This window comes from Dendrobates tinctorius, unplaced genomic scaffold (genome assembly GCF_039654945.1).
Source record: "Dendrobates tinctorius isolate UK_male_01 unplaced genomic scaffold, ASM3965494v1 ptg000035l, whole genome shotgun sequence".
In the NCBI taxonomy this organism is placed as follows: domain Eukaryota; kingdom Metazoa; phylum Chordata; class Amphibia; order Anura; family Dendrobatidae; genus Dendrobates; species Dendrobates tinctorius.
The window spans coordinates 59,245,051-59,271,040 of record NW_027361703.1 but is presented as its reverse complement, the minus strand read 5'-3'; the positions used below and the strand labels follow the sequence as shown (position 1 = coordinate 59,271,040).

Here is a 25,990-nt window from a genome sequence, read left to right as displayed (position 1 = left end):
CCAACAAAGGATATATCACAAAGTATTGAGATGAAATTTTGTTTCTGACCAAATACTTATTTTCCACCATAATATGCAAATAAAATGAAAAAAAAACAGACAATGTGATTTTCTGGATTTTTTTTTCTCAGTTTGTCTCCCATAGTTGAGGTCTACCTATGATGTAAATTACAGACGCCTCTCATCTTTTTAAGTGGTGGAACTTGCACTATTGCTGACTGACTAAATACTTTTTTGCCCCACTGTATATGTCAGCGTCTAATACTGTTAGTAGTATATATGTGTGTGTGTAAAATTTGGGACCTATATGTATTTACTAAGGCTAGGGTCACACTGCGTTAAAGCAGCCCGTTCAACGCATAGCACTGACAGGCTGCGTTAACGCTATAGCATAACGCAATCGCGTTATGCTATACCATTAGCGCAGATGATTCATCTGCGCTAGCGGTGACGGAGCCTCAGATGATGCAGCCTGCGTCCGAGGCTCTGTCACTGAATGACGGCACATTGCAAGAGCATGCCAATTATGGCATGCATTGGCGATGCGCCCGATAATGGGGGTTAATGGCAGCTTTAACGGACTGCGTTACGTGTTATGCCGCGGTGTAACGCAGTCCGTCTAACAGACTGCCATAACGCAGTGTGACCCCAGCCTTAAAGAAAACTGGTGTGGGATGCACCAGAGAAGGAAAACCAGTGATTGGGGGCAGATATTAATAGCTTAGAGAGGGACCATGGCTATTGCCGCCCCCCACCCCCCCGCCGGCTAAAAAAAAAAAAAATCTGACCCCAGCCACCCCAGAAAAGGCGCCAATTTCGGCACGTAGTCTCTCTCCTCCCACTGCCCTGTAGTGGTGGCATATGGGATAATAAGGGGTTAATGTCACCTTTGTATTGTAAGGTGACATTAAGCCTGGCTTAGCAATGGAGAGGTGTCAATGAGAAACCTCTCGATTACTAATCCTAAAGTTTGCAAACGGTTAAATAAACATACACATGCAGAATAAAGTATTTTAATAAAATGAAAGAACACAGTTTTGCCATTTTTATTCTTCTGCCAATCCAAATGATGCCCTTGATCTCCTGCAATAACTAAAAAAAATAAAAAACCAACAATATACCATACCTGTCTGGTGAACAGTTCCACGGCATAATCCACATGTGGGGGTTAAATAGTTTACAACTGGGAGCGGTGCTAATGCTACCGCCCCGGCTGTAAACCGCTAGAGAATGAATGAGAAGCTGCCGGAGTCAGCATCAGTGACGTCAGCGCAGCCTCCCAGCCTGACCCGCGGTGAACTCTTAAGTGTGGGTAAGTGACAGTTCATTTTCACACGCTGCTGAGTTCATCGCAGGTCAGGCTGGGAGGCTGAGCAGCATCAGTGACTAGCGGTGACATCACTAATGCTGCACAGCCTCCCAGCCTGACCTGCAATGAACTCGGCAGCGTAGGAAAATGAACTGTCACTTACCCACGCTCAAGTCAATGAATGCAAAAAAAAAAAAAAAACGGATCTCGTACCATCCATATGACCTGCGTTTTTCATAGATTCCTTGAAATTATAAATTTAGAAATCTATTAAGTATTTTATTTATTAAATTGTTCATAAAAGAAGCAGATGCCATATGGCTGTCATACAACATAAAATAAAGACCGTAAAAAATTAATTGCATAAAAAAGACAATACAAAAGAAAAATTGTTTTTATCTGGATGAAAAATAGACAATTTTGTACATGCATGTCTGAACCTGACCTTGGAGGGGAAGCACAAGTACTTGACAAATTCCACAGGAACATGGGAAGAACATACAAACTCCAAGAAAATGTTGTTCTTCATCAGGTACCTACTGCTACAAGGCAAATGTACTAATCACAGAGTCAATATACTATCACCTACTACTTTTTGGCAGGCTACCTTGGCTATATGCTGTTCACAAAGTGCCCCCTTTTCGCGCCAGTAGCGATCACCTTTTATCCTTGGGAAACCAACACAGTAAGTGATCAATTTCCCTGAAGTGTTGCCAGAGGAGAATCCACAAAATGACTGTTCAAACCAAGATGACACACAGTGCACCTTTAGTATGGTCGAGCGATTCAGTATACCTTCCCACAAGCTTGTTTTGCATCTATCACTGCTCTGCTTTTCCTTGACTGAAGGCTCTGGATTTACAGGAGCCAGAGGAGGATGGAGATAGATGGAAAACAAGTAGGTGGGAAGGTACAATGAACTGCACAGCCACGCCAAGGGTGCACTAAGCATAGTTTGAACAGTCATTTGGTGCCAGCAGATATTAATTGAAATTAATGGGTTGTGTGTCAATGCAGAACAGGTCATCCTATGCAAGAGACCCTCTTTGTATCTGCATTATTCCCTGGACAAGAGATGGGAAAAGAGGATTCTCTTTAATAATAAAAAAAAGAGAGAAGCCAGCGCTGCTTGTGTTTAGAACGCATAACATGAGGTGCATATGCAAATATTAACATCTAACTGTATTCAAAATGAGACATTTGGCAAAATATTGATCAATAAGTTGAGCCACCCCGCCGCGCCAAGGCAATCTCGTGGGGGGTCCTACTCTATATTTTTATTATTCACTGTGCCATTATGGCCTCCTAGATATTATAAAAGCAAGACCATATCAAATGCAATCTGTACCTGAGGCATATCTGCATCACTCCCGTGCAGCCAGATGAAGCAAGTGCAGATAAAGGCCAACCAGGTCTGAACATAGACATCTCAGGTTTGACCTCCACACATTGCCTGACCAGCAAACACAGATGAAGGGTGATGCAGGCTCAGACACAGATGCACAAATTAAACAAAGCCTGGGGCAGGGCGGGGCTACTGTGTGTGTGCACAGCAGCCTAGATCCATCACAATGAACACAGCAAAAATGGCGAACGTAACCCAGCGCGCACGGCAACAGTGGTGGTCAACCACAAACCAATATGCAACAAAAAAAAGAGAAGCCAGCACTGCTTGTGGTTAGAACGCATAACATGAGGTGCATATGCACATATTAACATCTAACTGGATTCAAAATGAGACAGCCTGCATCGCCCTTCATCTGTGTTTGCTGGTCAGGCAATACGTGGAGGTCAAACCTGAGATGTCTATGTTCAGACCTGGTTGGCCTTTATCTGCACTTGCTTCATCTGGCTGCACGGGAGTGATGCAGATATGCCTCAGGTACGGATTGCATTTGATATGGTCTTGCTTTTAAAATATCTAGGAGGCCGTAATGGCACAGTGAATAATAAAAATGTAGCGTAGGACCCCCCACATGAGATTGCCTTGGCGCGGCGGGGTGGCTCAATTTATTGATCAATATTTTGCCAAATGTCTCATTTTGAATACAGTTAGATGTTAATATGTGCATATGCACCTCATGTTATGCGTTCTAACCACAAGCAGCGCTGGCTTCTCTCTTTTTTTGTTCTCTTTAATAATAGCTGTATTTGGATTTAAGCACTGGTAAATCTGTGTATGCTCTATTAGAAATTAAATTTAAAAACCATTAGCGCATGCTAATTTGCAGGGAGAATTGGATCCAGGTTCCAAAAAGCCATACATAGGAGAAATGGTTTTGTGAGATAGGACCATACAGTTAGGTCCATATATATTTGGACAGAGACAACATTTTTCTAATTTTGGTTCTAGACATTACCACAATAAATTTTAAACAAAACAATTCAGATGCAGTTGAAGTTCAGACTTTCAGCTTTCATTTGAGGGTATCCACATTAAAATTGGATGAAGGGTTTAGGAGTTTCAGCTCCTTAACATGTGCCACCCTGTTTTTAAAGGGACCAAAAGTAATTGGACAATTGATTCCAAGGCTATTTCATAAACAGGTATGGGCAATCACTTCGTTATGTCATTCTCAATTAAGCAGATAAAAAGCCTGGAGTTGATTTGAGGTGTGGTGCTTGCATTTGGAAGGTTTTGCTGTGAAGGAAACTTGTGGTCAAAGGAGCTCTCCATGCAGGTGAAACAAGCCATCCTTAAGCTGCAAAAACAGAAAAAACCCATCAGAGAAATTGCTACAACATTACTAGTGGCAAAATCTACAGTTTGGTACATCCTAAGAAAGAAAGAAAGCACTGGTGAACTCATCAATGCAAAAATACCTGGGTGCTCACGGAAGACAACAGTGGTGGATGATCGCAGAATAATCTCCATGGTGAAGAGAAACCCCTTCACAACAGTCAACCAAGTGAACAACACTCTCCAGGAGGTAGGCGTATCAATATCCAAATCTACCATAAAGAGAAGACTGCATGAAAGTAAATACAGAGGGTTCACTGCACAGTGCAAGCCACTCATAAGCATCAAGAATAAAAAGGCTAGACTGGACTTTGCTAAAAAACATCTAAAAAAGCCAGCACAGTTCTGGAAGAACATTCTTTGGACAGATGAAACCAAGATCAACCTCTACCAGAATGATGGAAAGCAAAAAGTATGGCGAAGGGGTGGTACAGCTCATGATCCAAAGCATACCACATCATCTGTAAAACACGGCGGAGGCAGTGTGATGGCTTGGGCATGCATGGCTGCCAGTGGCACTGGCTCACTAGTGTTTATTGATGATGTGACACAGGACAGAAGCAGCCAAATGAATTCTGAGGTATTCAGAGCCATACTGTGTGCTCAGATCCAGCCAAATGCAGCCAAACTGATAGGTCGTTGTTTCATACTACAGATGGACAATGACCCAAAACATAAAGCCAATGCAACCCAGGAGTTTATTAAAGCAAAGAAGTGGAATATTCTTGAATGGCCAAGTCAGTCACCTGATCTCAACCCAATTGAACATGCATTTCACTTGTTAAAGACTAAAATTCAGACAGAAAGTCCCACAAACAAACAGCAACTGAAAACCACTGCAGTGAAGGCCTGGCAGAGCATCAAAAAGGAGGAAACACGGCGTCTGGTGATGTCCATGAGTTCAAGACTTCAGGCAGTCATTGGCAACAAAGGGTTTTCAACCAAGTACTAGAAATGAACATTTTATTTACAATTATTTAATCTGTCCAATTACTTTTGGTCCCTTTAAAAACAGGGTGGCACATGTTAAGGAGCTGAAACTCCTAAACCCTTCATCCAATTTTAATGTGGATACCTTCAAATGAAAGCTGAAAGTCTGAACTTCAACTGCATCTGAATTGTTTTGTTTAAAATTCATTGTGGTAATGTCTAGAACCAAAATTAGAAAAATGTTGTCTCTGTCCAAATATATATGGACCTAACTGTATGATCAAATAACATGTCATCACTAATTCGGAAAACTAAGTGCCAAAATGCAGTACCATGACAAATTTGTAAAAAAGTATTCTAAGCCTTACTTGTAATTGTTAGTGCCACATAGGTTACTTATTTTTGCAAGATACGAATGGGGAGAGTAAATGGAAAGTCACAAAGAATTGTGAAACCAGAAGTGTGCCATCTTCCAAATGCTCAAATCAAAAATATGTCCGATAGGGTATAAAGACTCTTCAGTACTACAGAATACTACTAATGTCTAATACATGAAGGAACAAATGACACAGCAAGAAAGGATCTGGAAAATATATGCAGAGACTTTGAAGACCTAAGCCAGAAGGTGAAGGAACTGGGAGCACAGGTAGTCTTTCTCATCCATCCTCCCAGTGCATGGACATGGACCAAGGAGATTGAACAGGATTCTATAGGTGAACAACTAGCTACTTTGTTGGTGGCATGGGCAACGTTTTGGGTTTATTGACCATGGGGTGAATTACCTCTATGATGGACTCCTTGCTAGAGATGAGTTGCATCTTACAAAAACAGGAAAACACATATTTGGTAGACACCCTGTTACACTTATCAGCACAGCTTTAAGCTAGAGCAACATGGCATGGGACATAAACGGCCAGGAAAAAATATGCAACTAATGAATTCTTTTGAGAACTCTGCTATTAGAAGTGGAAAGAAAGAACAAAAACAACAAACTCTGAATGAAAACATGTTTGTAGCAAACAAGTTATGCCAGACTAATCTCATTTCCTTCTATGATGGAATCATTAACTGGGTGGATCATGGAAATCCAATAGATATAGCATATATTGGCTTCAGCAAAGCATTTGATAAAGTATCTCATACTATTCTTATTGAAAAAATGACCAAATATGGAATTGACAAGGTTTCGGATAGGTGGATTCATAACTGGCTCAGTGATTGTTCTCAAAGAGTCGAAATAAATGATTACACATCCAATTCGAAAAGTGTTTCAAGTGGGGTACCACAAGGCGCTGTCCGGGCCACAGTGTTGTTCAATATTTTTATAAATGATCTAAATAAGGGAAATGAAGGTAAACTAATCAAATTTGCAGACGATGCAAGGAGGGATAGCTAACACTAGAGAAGACACAGATAGGATTCAGAAGGATCTGGATAAGCTTGCACATTGGACAGCGACTAATAGAATAGTATTTAACAGAAATGCAAGATTTCACATCTGGGCAAGAAAAATGAAAAATACATCTATAAAATGGGAGGACTAGAACTAAATAACAGCATGTGTGAAAACTACTTGGGTATACTAATAGATCACAGACTGCACATGAGTCAATAGTGTGATGCAGCAGCAAAAAAAGGCAAAAAAAAGTTTTAGGATGTATTAAGAGAAACAGAGTCAAGATTGCGTGACGTAATTGTCCCCCTTTACTCCTCCTTGGTCAGGCCTCATCTGGAATACAGTGTCCAGTTCTGGGCACTACATTTTAAAAAAGACATTGAAAAACTGGAACAAGTTCAGAGAAGAGCTACCAGAAAGGTAAGCAGACTCCAAAATATGTCCTACGAGGAAAGGTTAAAGGATATGGGAATGTTTAGCTTGCAAAAAAGTCTAAGCTACTAGTGGTCTACAAATATCTGAAGGGATGTCACAGTGTAGAGGGATCATCTTTATTCTCATTTGCACATGGAACACAAAAAGCAATGGTATGAAACTGAAAGGTAGAATATACAGATTAGATATTGGTAATAATAATAATAATAATACATTTTATTTTTATAGCGCCGACATATTCCGCAGCACTTTACATTTCAGAGGGGATTTGTACAGACAATAGACATTACAGCATAACAATAATCACATATAATAATAATAATAATAAATTTTATTTTTATAGCGCCGACATATTCCGCAGCACTTTACATTTCAGAGGGGATTTGTACAGACAATAGACATTACAGCATAACAATAATCACATACAGTAGATTATAACAAATACCAAGAGGAAAGAGGGCCCTGCTCGCAAGCTTACAGTCTATGAGGAAAGAGGGAGACACGAAAGGTGGGTGGTAACAGTTACCCTGATTGTATGGACCAGTCATAATGTTAAGTGTGTAACAGTACAGACACAGAGGGCTAATGGAGGCATAAAGCATGTGGGAACATGATGCGGGGAACCTGGTTATGGTAAAACTTTTGGCTGTGCCACACAGGGATAGATTAGGTTAATGTGTTGGGGTGGTAGGCCAGTCTGAATAAATGCATTTTCAGGACACGCTTAAAATTGTGGGGATTGGGGACTAATCGTATTGACCTAATTGGCCAGATCGTCAGCTCGGAGCTCCGTGGTTGGGGCCTGTACTCTTGGATTGAGTAGAGAATGAAAAGTGTCAAAGAGACGTTTCGGGTTATTGGACAGTGAGGTGATGAGGGTGTTGAAATAGGTTTGTTTGGAGAGGTGAAGGGCAGTGTTGTATGTTCTAAGCATAAACTTAAAATGGATGAAATCTTCGGGTAGATTGGATTTTGTTTGCACCGTGTGCCAGGGTTGTCGCCGTCTGCGTTGTGGTGTTCTATTTATAGGGGGTGCAAATTCATCCAGGGCACTTTGAAGTGTTTCATTGTAATGCTTCAATGCAGAATGAGAGGGAGGAGATAGGGGCCAATGAAGACTGCAAGTTCTTCAGAAGTTTCTGGGTGTTAATGGCCTGTATGTTTCTATAAGTCTGGACAGTGGGGGTGACCTGAGCAGCCTGGCAGTTCTTGATAGAGAATGAAAGAAGATTGTGGTCAGAGAGCGGGAGAGGGGAGTTTGCAAAATCATCCACTGCACAAAGCCGAGAGAAGACCAAATCGAGGGAGTTTCCGTCTTCATGCGTTGGAGAATTAGTAAGCTGCGAAAGGCCAAATGAGGAGGTTAGAGATAAAAGGTGAGTAGCAGATGGGGAGAGGGGAAGAGCAATGGGGATGTTGAAATCACCCATGATGAGGGTAGGGATGTCACAGGAGAGAAAATGTGGAAGCCAAGTGGCAAAATGATCCAGGAACTGATGGGAGGGGCCGGGAGGACGATACACCACCGCCACTCGCATGGAGAAGGGGGTGTAGAGTCTGACGGCATGGACCTCAAAAGAAGGGAAGACAAGTGAGGGTACTTGAGGGATAACCTGAAAGGTACATTTTGGTGATAGGAGCAGACCAACGCCTCCACCAGCTCTATTGTCTGATCTTGGGGTATGAGAGAAGTGTAGCCCCCCGTATGAAAGAGCAGCAGCAGCGGTAGTGTCTGACTGCTGGATCCAGGTTTCAGTAAGAGCCAGGAGGTTAAGAGAATTAGAAAGGAAAAAGTCATGAATGAAGGAGTTTGTTACACACTGAGCGAGAATTCCAAAGTGCACAATTAAGAGAGACAGATGGCATGCAGGGAATATTAATAAGATTAGAGGGGTTTCTGAGTGTAGCAGTCGGGAGGTTTGACTTTCTATAACATGGGGGACCAGGGTTGGGAGCAATGTCTCCTGCGACTAGGAGGAGGATAGAAAGAGTGAGCAGATGGTTAAGTGATTTGTGAGAGCGTCTCTGATGTTGAATGGTGGGACTGACTGGATCTGTGCAGTTTAACAACGTGAAAAGAGCATGAGTGCTATACATAGGAGAGGAAAGAAGCGAGGGGCCAATGTGGATGGAGTGTTGAGAGTTAATGCCAGGGCGGTTGATGTGTGTGAATGCAGCGGCCAGGATATAAATTACACAAATGCATATGGTATATATTTGTTGTACTCCAAATGTACAGGGAGTAGATGTATATAAATGTCTTACCTGTCTCCTGCCCTGTCTAACTGCCATGTTATAACTGCCAGTACTTTGATAAACTGTACTTGGATAAAGTGTGCATAAATGCCCCCTGCATAAATGCTATCCCCAAGCTATGTCTGAATATATAGGAGGATAAGACTTAGAACTTTTTTTTTTTTGGGCTCTCTCTCTTCTCGTTAATCAATCACACTAAATTGAGACACCAGGACCCAATAAAATGTTGTGGTCAAATAAACACATGTCCAGCACTACATGGATCATAAAGCACTTTGAAAAGTTTCTTGACCTCACAACATAAGGGGACAAGCAGAGTAAGTTGAAAAAAAACTATATACCATATAGAAGCTTGCAGAGTTGAAAACACAGAGATAGCATTCAGGATTAACTGCTTGCTGACATTGAATGGAGACACAGGAGTGGATTCAGAGCAGAGATTGGAAAAGCTGGTTACCATATAGAACCTTGCAGAGTTGAAAACACAGAGATAGCATTCAGGATTAACTGCTTGCTGACATTGAATGGAGACACAGGAGTGGATTCAGAGCAGAGATTGGAAAAGCTGGTTACCATATAGAAGCTTGCAGAGTTGAAAACACAGAGATAGCATTCAGGATTAACTGCTTGCTGACATTGAATGGAGACACAGGAGTGGATTCAGAGCAGAGATTGGAAAAGCTGATTACCATATAGAAGCTTGCAGAGTTGAAAACACAGAGATAGCATTCAGGATTAACTGCTTGCTGACATTGAATGGAGACACAGGAGTGGATTCAGAGCAGAGATTGGAAAAGCTGGTTACCTGTATGAAGAGAATAGAGATGCGTGTCACATTCATCCATGTTATAACTGCCAGTACTTTGATAAACTGTACTTGGATAAAGTGTGCATAAATGCCCCCTGCATAAAAATCATAAAAAGACATACAGTAGATTATAACAAATACCAAGAGGAAAGAGGGCCCTGCTCGCAAGCTTACAGTCTATGAGGAAAGAGGGAGACACGAAAGGTGGGTGGTAACAGTTACCCTGATTGTATGGACCAGTCATAATGTTAAGTGTGTAACAGTACAGACACAGAGGGCTAATGGAGGCATAAAGCATGTGGGAACATGATGCGGGGAACCTGGTTATGGTAAAACTTTTGGCTCTGCCACACAGGGATAGATTAGGTTAATGTGTTGGGGTGGTAGGCCAGTCTGAATAAATGCGTTTTCAGGACACGCTTAAAATTGTGGGGATTGGGGACTAATCGTATTGACCTGGGAAGTGCATTCCAAAGAATTGGCGCGGCACGTGTAAAGTTTTGGAGACGGGAGTGGGAGGTTCTGACTATTGAGGATGCTAATCTCAGGTCATCAGCAGAACGGAGGGCGCGGGTAGGGTGGTATACTGAAACAAGGGAGGAGATGTAGGGTGGTGCTGAGCCATGGAGGGCTTTGTGAGTGAGGGTAATAAGTTTATACTGAATTCTGGAGTGGATGGGTAGCCAGTGTAATGACTGGCACAAGGTAGAGGCATCGGTGTAACGATTGGTGAGGAATATGATCCTGGCTGCAGCATTCAAGACAGATTGGAGGGGGGAGAGTTTGGTAAGAGGGAGACCGATTAGAAGAGAGTTACAATAGTCGAGACGAGAATGAATAAGAGAAACAGTAAGAGTTTTTGCAGAGTCAAAGGTAAGAAAAGGTCGAATTCTAGAAATGTTTTTGAGGTGCAGATGACAAGAGCGAGCCAGTGATCGAATGTGGGGGGCAAAGGAAAGCTCGGAATCAAGTAAAAACTTGGTAAAAACTTTTTGCCAGTGGGGGTGATCAATGAGTGGAACAGGCTGCCACGAGAGATCGTGAGTTCTTCTTCAATGGAAGTCTTCAAACAGAGGTTGGACAGACATTTGTCTGAGATGGTTTAGTGAATCCTGCGTCGCATTGAGCAGGGGGTTGACATGAGGACCCTTGAGGTCCCTTCCAACTCTAACATTCTATGATTATAATTCATTTAATTCTAAATAAAAATGTCCCAGAATGGTGGGTTGTCATTTTTTCTATTTGATCGTATAAAAAATACAATATATTATTGCTATCCCAAATGGTGCCAATATAAAAAAAACAACTTGTTCTGCTAAAAAAAAAAAGACCCTTTGTATGGAGAAAAATTCAAGAATGTTAATTGAACAGGTGACTGTGAACATGTGTAGTGGGAAGTGCCACTTCTGTGGAAGTAGCTGACAATACTAGGTGTAGAATATCTCCAGCTCATGGCAACTGCTTAGCTTTCAGAAAAAAAAGATTGCAGATATACTCTTATTTAAGCATCCCTGGTATTTTCTTTCAGCACTAGTTCAGAAAGACAGTGTGGACAGCAGTGTGAGCAGCCTTTTCTTATCTTAGCACCCCTGGTATTTCCCGTACAAGATAAGAAACACATGATGGCAGCAATGTAAACATCCTCTTATTTTAGCAGCACTGATACGGACCTTATTTGATTACAAAAAAAGTGTACAGCAGTGTGAGCAGCCTCTTCTTACCCAAGTTTCCCTTGTATCTCTACTATTAGATCAATAAGACAGGGTGGACAGCTGTGTGTGCAGCCTCTTCTAACCTCAGATTAGGGGACAATGGGCCCACTAGAGGACTTAATTCTGTGGGCCCACCTTTCATCCATACAAAACAAATTTATCATCAATAAAAGGTTTTTCGCACCATAGTGAATTTTCATTAGGTACTGTATCTTACGGTATTGCCATAATGTGCACAATGTTACGATTCAGCTCTGTTTGCTGCTTTGGTCATCATGTGATCATTCATATGTGATTTGCATAATCTTCGCAAATGTTAAAGCATTGAGGGAAGCAGTTAGTCACAAGTGTGCAAATCACATATTATCTATCATGTGATGAACTGTTTGAATTGTAAAGTGCTGCAGAATATGTTGCCACTATATAAGTTAAAATTATTATTGTCATTATCAAACCAATAAAAAGAATCTAAACCTAAAAATTTGTAGTATGCAAACTGTTATTTTCCCCCCGATCTAGAAAAATCTTTAAAGGGAACCTGTCACCTCCCCAGGGAGTTTTTCAGTTAAAGAGCCACATTCAGCAGCACTAAGGCTGCATTCTGTGAAGGTGGCTCTTCTTTTTTAGACCCATAGTAACGCTGAAATATTGACGTTTATAAATAGCTCCTCATACCTGTAATGTGTCCCATAGGTATGGTGTGTACCCCTGTATCAGCCGCCTACCATCCGTCCATCAAGCCTGTCCTGTGTCTCGGCGCCGCCCACCATCCGTCCATCATGATGCCCTGTGCGTCGCTGCATCCTCCTGTTTTGAATGCCGGCACCTGCGCTGTGACAAGTGTTCTCGGGCATGCGCAGTGCGCGCTGCCCAAGAACCGACATCAGGCTATTGCGTCTGCGCGTTGTGGAGGCCCCAGATCCTGTCCCGCAGTGTATTATGATGTATTCACACTGCGGGGCTGGGGCCTCCGCAACACGCAGGCACAATAGCCTGATGTCGGTTCTCGGGCAGCGCGCACTGCACATGCCTGAGAACTCTTGTCACAGCGCAGGCGCCGGCATTCAATACAGGAGGATGCAGCGACGCACAGGGGCATCATGATGGACGGATGGTGGGCGGCGCCGAGACACAGGACAGGCATGATGGACGGATGGTAGGCAGCTGATACAGGGGGACACACCATACCTATGGGACACATTACAGGTATGAGGAGCTATTTATAAACATCGATATTTCATCATTACTAGGGGTAAGAAAAAGAAGAGCCACCTTCACAGAATGCAGCCTTAGTGCTGCTGAAGGTGGCTCTTTAACTGAAAAATGCCCTGGGGGGGTGACAGGTTCCCTTTAATGACAATGTAAAATGACACATAGGAGACGGCAGTGCAGTGTTGCTTGTAAAAGTTCATATTCAGATACTGCCAACGGATATTACAACTGATCAGTAGGGGTGTTTGGTATTAGACCCTGCCGATCTAATATCCATGTCATATCTGAGGGTTGGGTTGTCAATGTAATTTGCCCAGAGAAGCCCCATAGTGTTTTCACACAATAAGATATTCCTTTAACAGCTCTTTGTGTATAATGCCCTCCAAAATGCCACCCCATAAATACATTATGATATCATCACAGTGATTTCCCCCCACATAAGCACAGTATGATGACCCCAGTGTGACCACAGCAAAGTTTGACGCCCAGACACAGTATGATGTCCCCTCGGTCTTTCTATACACAGTACGACCCCAAAAGCACTGTATGGTGGCCCATAAGAGTAATGACTGAAAAAAATACCTAATGTCGTCCCCTAGAATGCTGGGGAGGATATGGACTGAGGCTACGCAAACTAGGAGTGATCTAGGGATATCATCATGCCTGCTGCATCCAGTCTCAGATGCACAGGCTAAATGGTGGAAGAGCGAGCCATCAATTCTCTCCTCCACAATTATATACATTATTTGCATCCATAAGATGCAGATAACAGTGAGATCCAGACATCTTGGGTGCAGGGGGCCAAGGCCATTTGGCATCATATTCCAACCAACTCAGGGACCCATAAGAGAGGCTTGGGATCACAAGAGGATTCTGTGGTCACCTGCTAGACCAGTACAATACTGCCCAGCACTCCTGCTATTTCCAATATTCGATCATAAAGAGGGTGAACAGCATTGTAATTGGTCTATTCTTACTTAAGTACTCCTGGTATCTCCAGGATAAGATCAGAGAGACAGTATGCACAGCATTGTGAGCAGTCTTATCTCATCACATCTGGTATCTTTAATATTTGATTAGACAGTGTGATTAGCCTTTTCTTGCCTCAGCATCTCCCGCATTAGAACAGAATATTCATTACGAGAACATCTTCCTACATCGGAAAGATGGGGGGAAGGCGTTACTACACGTGCTCCCCATTAGCAGTGATATCAAGACAGCAGCCATTTTATTTCTATAGTGAATTCCTTTTTAGACAAAATGAATATGATTTGCTATTTAATTATATTTAGGAAAGTATTAATAATGCCATTTCCTTTTACACATTGCATTAACATCACATAGCAGTATAAAAACTTACTAAGAACGAAAGTCCAACATCCAAAAACATAAGCAACATAGCTAATACGGTTGAAAAAAAAAAAGGATTGAAAGTTCACCAGAGGCATGGGAAAGAAAAGGGAAAGAGGTACATGCACAACCTCAATGCATGATATCAACCCCTCGAAAAGAGCTAATCTTTCCCTCTTGATGTTAATTGTCAATCCAGTGACCAACCATTCAGAAAAGAATTTTGCACATTTACATAAACATCTATGTTATTTTCTTCTAAAAGAGAATTCTTTGAAATCCACTTGTGACGAGTTATAGAGGTAGACAATTACACAGATTAATCGTTCTTATGGAAAAGCAGCCTTGCCTTCTCTGGTAAGTGAGCCTTTCTTTCTCCAAGCAGAAGGAATGTCCCATTGTCTTTTGAGGGGATTTTACATAAATACCAAAAATATGGTCAAAAACCGTTTTATGTACCTGTGCAAATTAAGCTCAGTAATTGACATACAGTTGTATCTTATCTTCTTAGACTCTGTTGTAACAGGATCGATGCTGAAGGATGGCTGATAAAGTACCAATATTTAAGAAAGATAAGAAGTAGGACCAAGCAACTACCATCCGATTAGTTTGACATTAACGGTGTACAACATTTTTTAGGGCATTATAAGAGATGACCTGCAAAAATAATTTCAAAGAGTAATAAAATAACGCACAACTTAAGATGGTCAAACACGTGGATGTCAGGATCCGGCCGAACATTTTAAAAAAAAAAAAAAAAAAAAAAGTTGGTTTGTGTACCAGAACGGTACCCGAACTGAGACCCTATTCAGATGAATGAAGGGGGCCCGAACATCTGTTGTTTACCACGCTATCATCTGCATGACAGTGTAGGAAACACAGCTTTAATCTGCAGTTAGAAACTTACTGACGATCAGAGCGCTGCGATTCTATGCTGTCAGTTGACAGCGTGTGAGCCAGCAGCTTTGGCCAGTGGGAAAAAGTTTACTGCCTGTCACAGGTGTCGGGCTGACGAGAGGGCTAGCATCAGCGAGCAGGAGCAGCTGATGATACTATTCATCATCCTGCACCTGTGCAATAAATAAAAATGGCATGGGTTACCCTCTATTTTTGATAACCAGCGCAGGTAAAATGGATAGCTATGGTCTGCAACCCCCATCTTATCAAAAATGGAGGGGTCTCCTCGCTATATTTTTTATTTAATAAAAAAAAAAACTGCGTGGGGTCCCTCCCATTTTTGACAACCAGCCAAGCTAATGCAGACAGCTGGGGGCTGCTCTTCACAGACTGGGAAGGGGCCTTTGATATTGGTCCTCCCCACTCTAAAAATAGCAGCCCACAGCCACCTTGGAAAAGGCGCAAAGGCTCTCTCCACTAGCCCTGGTGCGGTTGCATGTGGGTTTATAGTTGTGGGGTTGATGTCAGCTGGTTTATGGCTGCCAACAAGCCCACAGGTTAGTAATGGAGATGCATCTATAAGACGCCCCCATTACTAACCCCATAGTCAGATTGCAATAAAGACACAGCAAAAATAAAGTCATTTATTTGAAATAAAACTCCACACCCTCTTTTACACATTTATTCACAAAAAATAAAAAAGCAACATTATACACACCTTTCCACCGTTCGATGCCCATGTCCACTGTAAATGACCAAAAATAATAAAACACCATATTCCTCATCTTTCCGATGAGAAAAATATCCATATCTGTCCCACGAGGATCCGGATGATTTAGAGAGCAGTCACATCAATGATGTGACTGCTCTCCACGTCAGCCGGCACACATAGACAGGACCGTGATTATGCTCCTGCATTGTGTAGCGCTGACGTAAGAAAGGTCATTGGAGTTCATAGCTGATGAACCCCGATCACCTCACTTACTGCACCACATCATGGGAAAATTCTGATGCAGAGAGCGGTGACGTCAGTGAGGTGACTGGAGAAAATTATTATTTTTTTATATAGCACCATTGATTCCATGGTGCTGTACATGAGAAAGGGTTACATACAAATTACAGATATCACTTACAGTAAACTAACAATAACAGACTGGAGAGATCTGAAAATGGCTGTCCACCAACATTCACCATCCAACCTGATGGAACTGGAAGATCTGCAAGGAAGAATGGCAGAGGATCCTCAAATCCAGGTGTGAAAAACTTGTTGCATCATTCCCAAGATGACTCATGACTGTACTAGCTCAAAAGGGTGCTTCCACTCAGTACTGAGCAAAAGTTCTGAAAACTTATGATCACGTGATATTTCGTTTTTTCTTAATAAATTTGCAAAAATTTCTACATTTGTTTCTTTCAGTCAAGGAGGGGTGCAGAGTGTACATAATGAGAAAAAAAATGAACTTTTGTGTTTCATTGCAGCCATTTGGTAAATTCAAAGAGTGAAAAATGTAAAGGGGTCTGAACAATTTCCGTACCCACTGTATATACGGATGTGTGTTGTGAATTCCCTTGCTCAGACTTCTGAGCCGGAGCTCCCTCTGGTGGTTACTGGGAGTAGTGGAGCAGGCCAATTGGATGGAAGTTTGCCACCTGATGATGATTGGCAATCTGGGATTACTGGCTGGGAGCATATAAGTGAGCAGGTTTCCCTTAGTGGTTGCTGGTGATTTCCTCCTTGTGGATTTTGAGTTCTTCTGTCTCCTGCCTGATCTGCATGCTTCAGTTAAGAGATTCTTTTGCTACTCCTTTGCATCTAATTTGGTTGTGCCTTTTTTTCTTGCTTTCTTTGTTGCGAGGGTTCAGCGCTGGGCCCCGCTCCATATGTTACAGCTTGTGTCAGTTTGTTCAGTCCCGTTATATTAGTGTCTTTTGCTTTGCTTCCAGTTCACACCAGAGTGCTGATCTAGCGAGGGTGAGATCGTGTGGCCTCAGGTTTTTGGTATATCAAATGTGTTGAATTTTTTGAGGGTTTTTGTGTGATTGCAGACAGTATCTTTTCTGTCCTGTTCTAGCTAGACAGCTTGGGCCCCATCATTTGCTCAGTCTATTTTCTGCCTGTGTTTGTGTCTCATCTTGTCTCACCGACATTATATGTTTGGGGGCGATCTATTCCTTTGGGGATCTGCTCCAGGGCAGTTTAGATTTCACCTTTCTGGCTTTAGGCTGTTAGTTCTCTGGCTGTGCCGAGGCCTCTAGGGCATTGTAGGAACGCTCCACGGCTACTGCTAGTTGTGTTGTTAGGATCAGGGGTCTGAAATCCGCTGAGTTACCAACCTCTCTGGTTTCCTGGTGGCTTAGCCTGTTCCTGCCATCCTCCTCGGTGACCCCTTCATAACAGATGTGTATTCGAAGACAAAATATAAAGTGATTCTCTTGATAATTTGCCTAGCCAGGTAGGTTAAATTAAAATGATGAGCGGGACACATGCACCGGATCAACTAGTATATTATATATTGATAATTTATAAATGATTCCAGTATGATTTATTTTTTTGCTTAAATTATATTTTTGGGGAATTTCTTTTGTAGATTTTGTTTAGTCACATGGTGATGCCTATTTGAATTGTAGGATAGGACAAGCAACACATGCACAGGAAAGCTCCTGAAACATCACACAGGTGTGCAGGCCGCTGACCTTTTATCGCACATTCAACAGGCGTCACAGCAAATCCTAATGGATTTCAAATAAAAAGAATTCAAACCTGGTGAAGGGCTTCATGTGATTTATAAAATGGGGAATAGGTTGTGGTATGCACTTGCTGTGATTTATGCCAACTTGTTCATTCTATGGCTAGAAGACTTGTTGCAGTCCTTAACCCCTTAGTGACAGAGCCAATTTGTTACTTAATGATCAGGCCAATTTTTACAATTCTGACCACTGTCACTTATGAGGTTATAGCTAAGGAACGCGTCAACGGATCCCACGGATTCTGAGGTTGTTTTTTCATGACATATTGTACTTCATGTTAGTGGTAAAATTTCTTCTATATAACTTGGATTTATTTATGAAAAAAAGCGGACATTTTACTTTTTTCACAAAAAAATTACTTTGGAACCAAATTTTTGTTTTCATATGGGTATCAGAACAAAATGGACCACAAAATTTGTTGTGCAATTTCTCCTGAGCATGCCAATACCCCGTTATGTGGGGGAAAGCCATAGTTTGGGCGTATGGCAGGGCTCAGAAGGGAGGGAGCACCGTTTGACTTTTTGAACGCAAAATTGGCTGAAATCAATGGTGGCGTCATGTTGTGTTTGGAGACCCCCTGATGTAACTAAACAGTGGAAACCCCCAAATTCTAACTCAAACTCTAAACTCCACCACACCCCAACCCTAACCCTAGTTAAGGAAACACATTTTTTAAAAATTTTACTTTTATGTTTACCTAAGAGGGTGATAAACATTATATTTTATTTTGATCACTGTGATAGGGTATATAACAGTGACCAAAATGAACCAATAGGAGAAATCTATTGTTTCCAGGTGCCGGCTGGCAGTTCCTGGAAGAAGGCACCGCCGGCCGGGGATATCACAGGGTGATGTAGGAGGGTCCAAGGACACCGGTGGTACCGGGGGGGGGAACCCTATATTTCTCTCTACGGGAAAAATTAAAAAGGGAAATCAATTTTTTTGTGGACACAGTTATTCCATGAATAAAGTTGATCGGAACAAATCATGTTCTCCGGGGCCTCAGCTACCCCCGGTAGCCGAGACCCTAGGGAATTTCCGACTCTGGTGTGCGCTATACACTTATTTCTCAGCACAGTTAAAAAGCGGCGCTGAGCAATAAGTATCCTTAACTGTTGCCATTAAAAGGCGTAAAGGCAGTCGTTAAGGAGTTAAAATCATTGATGCCATTCAAAATAATAGATACAGTAGGTTTGATGTGGCGTGAATACATTTTTGCATCAACTAAATTGGAGTAATTGTGTAATGAACATTATAATTATTAACCTTACTTTCATGTTATGGCTTAAAGAAATGTTCGATGAAACTCTGTTTTATAAACAACTTGGAAATTGCTAGTGTTTAGTGAGACATTGATTAAAATCTTACTTTTCAGAGAGCTGTGCTCAATAATAGTGATCAGTAAGTGCAAATCTGGACATTGGTCATGCAGCTGATGTGATATATCTGAACTTTGCAAAGGCAATAGATACTTTACGACACACAAGGCTTGTACTAAACCTTTACTCCGGAGTCACACACCGTATAACACGGTTGAGAGCTATGCGATAAAACATCACTTAAGACTGGGCCGAGTGCTATACTATGGGGCAGCTCAGATCTGCCAGTTTCTCATGCCGATTCGTCATGAGAACAATCTTGGCAGCAAGACTCGGCTCACTCGCTCCCATACAAGTTTAAGAGGGAAAGTGAAACATTGCACTGCACTCCAATATCACGCAAGTGCAGTGCGATTCCCGCCGACACAGGCAACAGAGGAAATTGAGAAATTACTTTCTCTGTCTCTTCCGCAGCTGTGCTCCGATTCGGTTATGCGAGAAGATCGGAACACAGTAGAACAATACTTGGCTCCTGTTTGCAGCAGAGCAGGAGCCGATGGTCTTTTGCACATTGCATCTGATGCTCTACGTTAGTATCACTCTGGACTTAGAAGCAGGGACTAGGGAATACTATACACAGATGGTTTAAAAAAAAAAAAAAAAAAGTTCCAGGTGAAGAGCACAGTAGGTCCACATGGGGAGTTGACGAATGAAGCTCCACTTACCTCATAGGAATCTTCACCTCCCCACCACCCGTTCGCCCTTGAACATAGAACAATGTAGGGCAAGAAACCATATATGGGAGCGATTTCCAATATAGCAAGAGCACATTTAATTTAATAGATAAAATGACTTTTACAAGTCAATAATCCAGAAACTGTAGGAGAGATCAGTGCAAATAGGGTCTTATCCGAGAAATAGTTATTTAGCACTCAGATTAAACTCACCTGTTCAATCTGTTAAAGACGCACATAATATAGAAATTCAGTTGCAGCAGATTCATGGGTCAGCAAGTGACCATCAGACTGTAGAGGGAGTTAGTGGACAATATTACGCGCTGCCGACATAATGGAGACGTATATTCCAGTATGGTACAGTAAGGTGGTGATTTTTTTCAACGCGTTTCGAAGTATATCACTTGTTCAGGAAAAACTACAGGCATTTTACAATCAATAACAAAGTCAAATCTACCAGTTTCCCCTTCATCAGGAGACTATGAAATTAATTCTGCGAGTCTCTTTCTGGATTGGCAATCACTCTCATATATGGCTTAACTTCCACTGCAATGAACTATGTGCAAGGAGGAGAGGCTTACCTGGAAGGGTGTGGGGGTGGCGTGGTGTAGGAATCCTTATCCTCCCTATGAAGTGGGAGATTCAATCATTCAACTCCATCTCCCAGTGTGGACCTACAGGGCTCTTCGGCTGGCACCTTTTTTTTTTTTCCAGATGTTCTATCATACGGCACCTGATTGGGATGTCGGGGCCTGGTACCTGCAGGCTAATTGTGCTGCAACAAAGTTGTACACATTCAAGATATCTATTTAGTGTGTTTTGTTGGTTTTTCCTTCCCCTTCCCTCACCAGAAGCGCTTCTTTTCAGCCTTTTCTTCTAAATGTGATAAAGTCAGCAAAAGGGGATACAAGGTCAATTTTAGGACCAGTTCTTTTTATTCTCTTTATTAAATGACCTTGTGGATGGGATTGAGAGTAAAGTATCAGTCTTTGCTTATGACACAAAACTATAGTGGCTTGCCAAAGTATTCACACCTTCCCCCACCTATTGGCATTTTTCATGTTTTGCTGCCTCCCAACCTGGAATTCACTGTTTTGAGGGTTTAAATCATTTCAAGTAAAGTAAAGTAAATGCCTACAAATGTGAACACTTGGTTTTCTTTTTATTGTGAAGCAAACAAAATAGGACAACGTAACTGGAAACTTCAATGTGCATAACTATTTACCCCCCTAAAGTCAGTACATTGCAGAGCCTCTTTTTGCAGCAATTACAGCTAGATGCTTTACACACAACAAATAGCATTGAAGGTTATAAATCTAGTGCTTGAAAAAAATGAAAAAAAACATGGGTTCATAAACTAACTTTTCTCCACCAGTTATTTTCCAACAATGTCCGCACTTTAGGTGTCACTTCTCGAGACTAAATCAATTTAATTCTCTTAACCCCTTCACCGCCCCAGCCAGTTGTCACCTTCGTAAGGCCCAATGGACAGTAATACCCACTAGGCATCTATGTGGGAAAGTCTCAAATGCTTTTGTAAAGGCCAGAAACACTATATCTACTGCTTCCCCTCTGTCCAGGTTTATATTCACCTCTTCATAAATACTTATCAGGCTAGTTTTCCAACTTGCGGAATTGTAACCCCAGGTAGGGAAAATGTATTAACTGCACAAAAATTAAGGAAGGAAAAAGTTCCAGGATAATTGTAAATAGCAAGAATATAAAATCTTTATTATGAAATGTGACTAAAAACAAGGAATGGGGAAATAACCAACATGGCAACATACAGATAAGGGAGGTGTGTGAGCCTATGAGGGGAAAAGAAATGTAATAATTACCCCAAGATATAACATTCTGTAAAAAAGAACATGGGAAGAAAACATTTATCTAGATGACCAACCAGAGCAAGTATAAGCAGGTACTGTAAGTTCAGGGTACAGATAAAAGGCATCAGAACTGAATAAATAAAATATAATAAAATATCGTGTCACTTTCACAAATAGTCTTATTAAAAATGTAAAGCTAATACAAAAAATTGCACACAAATAACAGGACCACTAATCAGAAGAGTATACACATACAGGCTCACCCACAAAGAACTTCTGTTCTTCGTAACAGTGTTAGAAAATACCATACCGGTAAGTGACTGCCATCACATACTCCTGTATACAATTCCCTCAAAAACTTTTTTCCCCACAATTATAGGCCTGGAAATTACCCATCAAAGACCTGGAGCCTTTTTAAAGATTGGCACCACATTAGCAGTGACTAGAGAGTCTCATGAGAGCAGTTTTTTGTGTTTGTTTCTTTAACACAGGAGAATATTAAATTTGCAAGGTATAGAAAGTTCAAACAGTCTTTTAGAAATACACAGACTGTAAAGCGTGTTACATAGAGCAAAGAACGTTTAAACCCTGTTATGAGGTCGATTAGCAGGATTATACATGTTATGACGGCTCGATTCCTATATAAAGAAAAGTGTTAAGTGACACAACAAATCTGACATTTCTCCCAGTACACTTGTCTGCGCATCTCCCAAGCCTAGACAACATTTCACTCACTTTTACATCTCGCTGCCCTTTAGAATAAGAGGATTCAATCTCGCAGCTTGACGAATACTTGCTCCAAACACAGCATCAGGGATGTCAGTGAAGGTTGTGCTCAGCCACATCCAGACTATTACGGATGCAATTACTTCCTTCGCGCGTCCAAGCAGTCACCGGGATGGCAACCTGACATCTAAGTCTCCTTTGCCTATGTGTTTTGCAAAATTAAACATTTCCATCAAATGTCATTTATACATTATTGCAGATCTGAAACAGGCAAACAAGCAGAACAATGGGCTTGCAGGCCATTCTCCCACTACAACAACAGCGGTATAAGGAGGTTAAAGAAAGCCTAGATTTTAAAATAGTCATCTTGACTTCTAAAATGAAAACTTAAATAAAAAAACATGCCTCCCGTAGCAAACATTTTATTGATAGAAAAATATATGTTTACATAGTAATAGTTCACCAAACATTGTATTCCTTTACACCAGGCGCTGAGGAATGTTTACAGTCTAAAACTAAAGCCTATATCCGCATGGAAAGTCTGCCACCTAGTGTTCCACCTAAAACTTGAACAAAGGAAAAAAAAAATCTATTTAAAAAAAAAAAGTCAAAAGGGTCATTTAATTTTTGCTAAATCATTTCCATGTACGGGCAAACACATTATCTGAATTCTAAATTATGTTCAAGTTCAATGTAAGATGTACGCCATTGTATATCCTGAACATTTCCCAGAATAAGCGTGATGAGAACACAGCCTCGGGGATTTTATTGATCCATCTAGTAAATTATTTTGAGTAGTCAGAGGTGCTAGAGGAGCTGTGAACCTCATCATTGTGGCGACCGTGAAGAATACTAAATTAAGCTATAATAGACAAACACTGATCGTTCACACCGCCCAAGGAAAGGCAGATTTGGGATAAGGGAATTGAATAATCGTCTTTTAATTAAATAAACTCCATACGTATTAGAGAATACCTGAATGAAGTGCATAGGTAATAATTGCCAATAGTGGACCTCCACTTTGGAGAAGTCGCAGATTATGCTGCAAATAGTGCATATCATTGAGACAGGCCTCCTAAGTGATCACTTGAATGAAAAAATGAAAATATGAAATAACTCCTGAATGAACCATATTATTTGTAGTGGTCACAAGCCATTCAACCCCAAATACCTCCCATATCTGGCAAATTGAACCTACACTTTAAATCTGACATACCGTAGTAGTAGTAAATTAACTACCAATCCAAAAAGTCATATTCCAAAGGAAGTCTTTCAGCTCCGAAATCCAGATCAGAGTAGCATGGGTTCTTGAGGTGGTCCTTGCACTTAGAGGAGCTATACCTTTAGCATAAGTCTGCTGGATAGGTTGAGAACTTTTTTATGCTCATATGTATCTAGGGCATCTTAGAGCATTGTGGGCAAACCTGAGAGAAAGTGTGCTAGAACACAGTAGCCCTGCCTACAATGTTCAAATTTCTGTATTTGCATATAAATGTAAAAACGATCTCCCCCAAAACTATCCAGAGGATTTTCAATCTAAAAACGTAAGGGCTCTTCCCGAAAGGTTCCCTTCAAGGACCTGCGCTTGCTCTGATTTGGATTTCAGACTCCCTTCTAAGGAACAATCCGATCTAGATAAATTGTCACTTATCCACTGAATAGGCGATAACAGATGGGTTTAGGTCTCTTCACTGGGACCTGCACAAGTTGCCAGAATGAGGGGGGGTTGTAGGAGGAGAGCTTACTAAATATTTGTGATTGATCTTCACCACATAAAGCGCTGTGTTTCTTCACTATCTGGCCAGTGAAAGGTTTTATTCAAGAACAAGTAAAACGTGACTATGTTGACAATGACATATAGTGCAAGCTCCAGCAGAAGCTTCCTTGTGGATGGAATTGATGTATTCAGTCTGAAGAGGAGGTACGGCAGAATAAAGTATCGGAATTCCATTAATTTCTGAGGAACGGTGGCAAATAACACGCAAACAAAAAACATTAGGAGCCACAAAGCAGACTTGTTCTTCAGAGCATCCATAAAGCTCCAACCTGCAAAAAGATATCCCGGGACAAGTGCATATTTTACCACCTCATGCCTCTGGAATATGTTCTTCCAGACATAGAAAGGGTAGTGGCGATTATCAGCAAGCAAATACTGGTGAACGTACGTAAATCTCCAAATCAGGAACACTGATATGCAAGCCAGGCTTCCATACAGGAGAGGATGTCTGCAAACGGATTTAACAAACTCTGTTATTTTGTGTATGGAGGTAAAAATTGGAAATGAGAAGACCAGAGTGAAAGCAAAGAAATAAAATAACTGGGGAAAATGGAGACATGCTTCGTGATTACTTCTGTCTCCCACCACAATCCCTCCATTAACTACCATAAACCCAAGAAAACACAGCACAAGGAGAACGTAAGGCCATGTTAACAGGGCCAAAGTCAAGACGTTTCGGGGGCTCCGCAAATAGTGGAGGAGAAACTTTAAAGCTTCTACAGTCTCTAGTGAGGATTTCTTAGAGGATGGCTTCTCGTCGTTCTTTTTCAGCTGTGTTCTCCATGCTTCCATCACCTTTTCAGCAATAATGTTTCCAGCACAAAAGGCTATCCATATAATGTTTGTCTGACGAAAGCACAAGGCGCAAAACCCAAGAAGAGCTGCACTTTTGTGATTTCCATATAAGCACATTATATAGGTAAAAAGGACAAAAAATGTTGACCCAGGGTCTGTATAATAGAGAAATGTAAAAAAATATAGAGTGGGAAACAGATATAACGTCAGGGTGCACAAGATTCTTCGCGAGGCAGAAACCTGTAGGAGAAACACGTATCAGATTTCCTTACAATAAAGGGGCTGTCTGGTCTTAGATGAAGAGTCAGAAGTCACAATGTGATTTCAACTGTCAAAACTACAATTCCCCTGAATTTCTTTTGCAAGTGGGCAGTCATATGCCAATCACTTTCACCCAGCTTCCCTCAAAGAGAAGAGAAATGTGCCGGAGTCTAGTTGTGGGTATGGTCACATGACCGCCTACCCACATGGAAAATTGTGATAGAATGTGCATCGTATACATGATTCGGCAGTCTACAGTAAGACTGAGTGACTACAGGCCTTTGTTCTGAGAACAGAACCCCATTAAAGTGAATTTTGCCAAAGCATGTTATAGAATATGAAGGGGGGTGGGGGGATACTTACAGTAAGGTAATATTTTCTATTTAATTACTATGTACTAATAAGAATGTACATATTTCAAGCTCTTCAATTATATTTCAGCACTACTGTTAACCATATGAGCTCCATTGTCAAATCTCAGACACTGGTGTTTAAAGGGACATCTGGGTCTTCTGATTGACATCCTATTCCCTACTGTCCAACTAGAGGAATAGTGTCAATCAGCATGAAGTCAGCAGTCATGCCCTGCCCATAGATTTTCTGCCCTGCTCTTTTGCACTGTCAGCAGAGGCAGCAGTCTGACCGTTCTGTGCCGGCAAAGAACAGCACTGGGCACAACAGGCAGTTAGGTAGCCACTCCGTGCCAATTAGCTACTTTTCTTTGTATTATAATAATAAAAAACACCCCATCGAGCGCAT

The 25,990-nt window shown here is 41.5% G+C and overlaps 1 protein-coding gene across 2 annotated transcripts in view; it reads right to left on the bottom strand.

Moving 5' to 3' along the window:
- The window catches only part of ALG10 (ALG10 alpha-1,2-glucosyltransferase), a 150,638-nt gene that overhangs the window by 80,237 nt on the left and 44,411 nt on the right, over positions 1-25,990 (bottom strand). Inside the window, exon 4 of one of the 2 annotated variants that reach the window (XM_073573514.1) lies at positions 22,805-25,210. The exons of the other annotated variant lie outside the window; for it this stretch is intronic. Within the exon in view, the coding sequence (XP_073429615.1) occupies positions 24,164-25,210 (1,047 nt within the window). The 3' untranslated portion in view covers positions 22,805-24,163. Of the gene's footprint in view, positions 1-22,804; positions 25,211-25,990 lie in introns of those variants that run through there. 2 annotated transcript variants of the gene reach the window in all.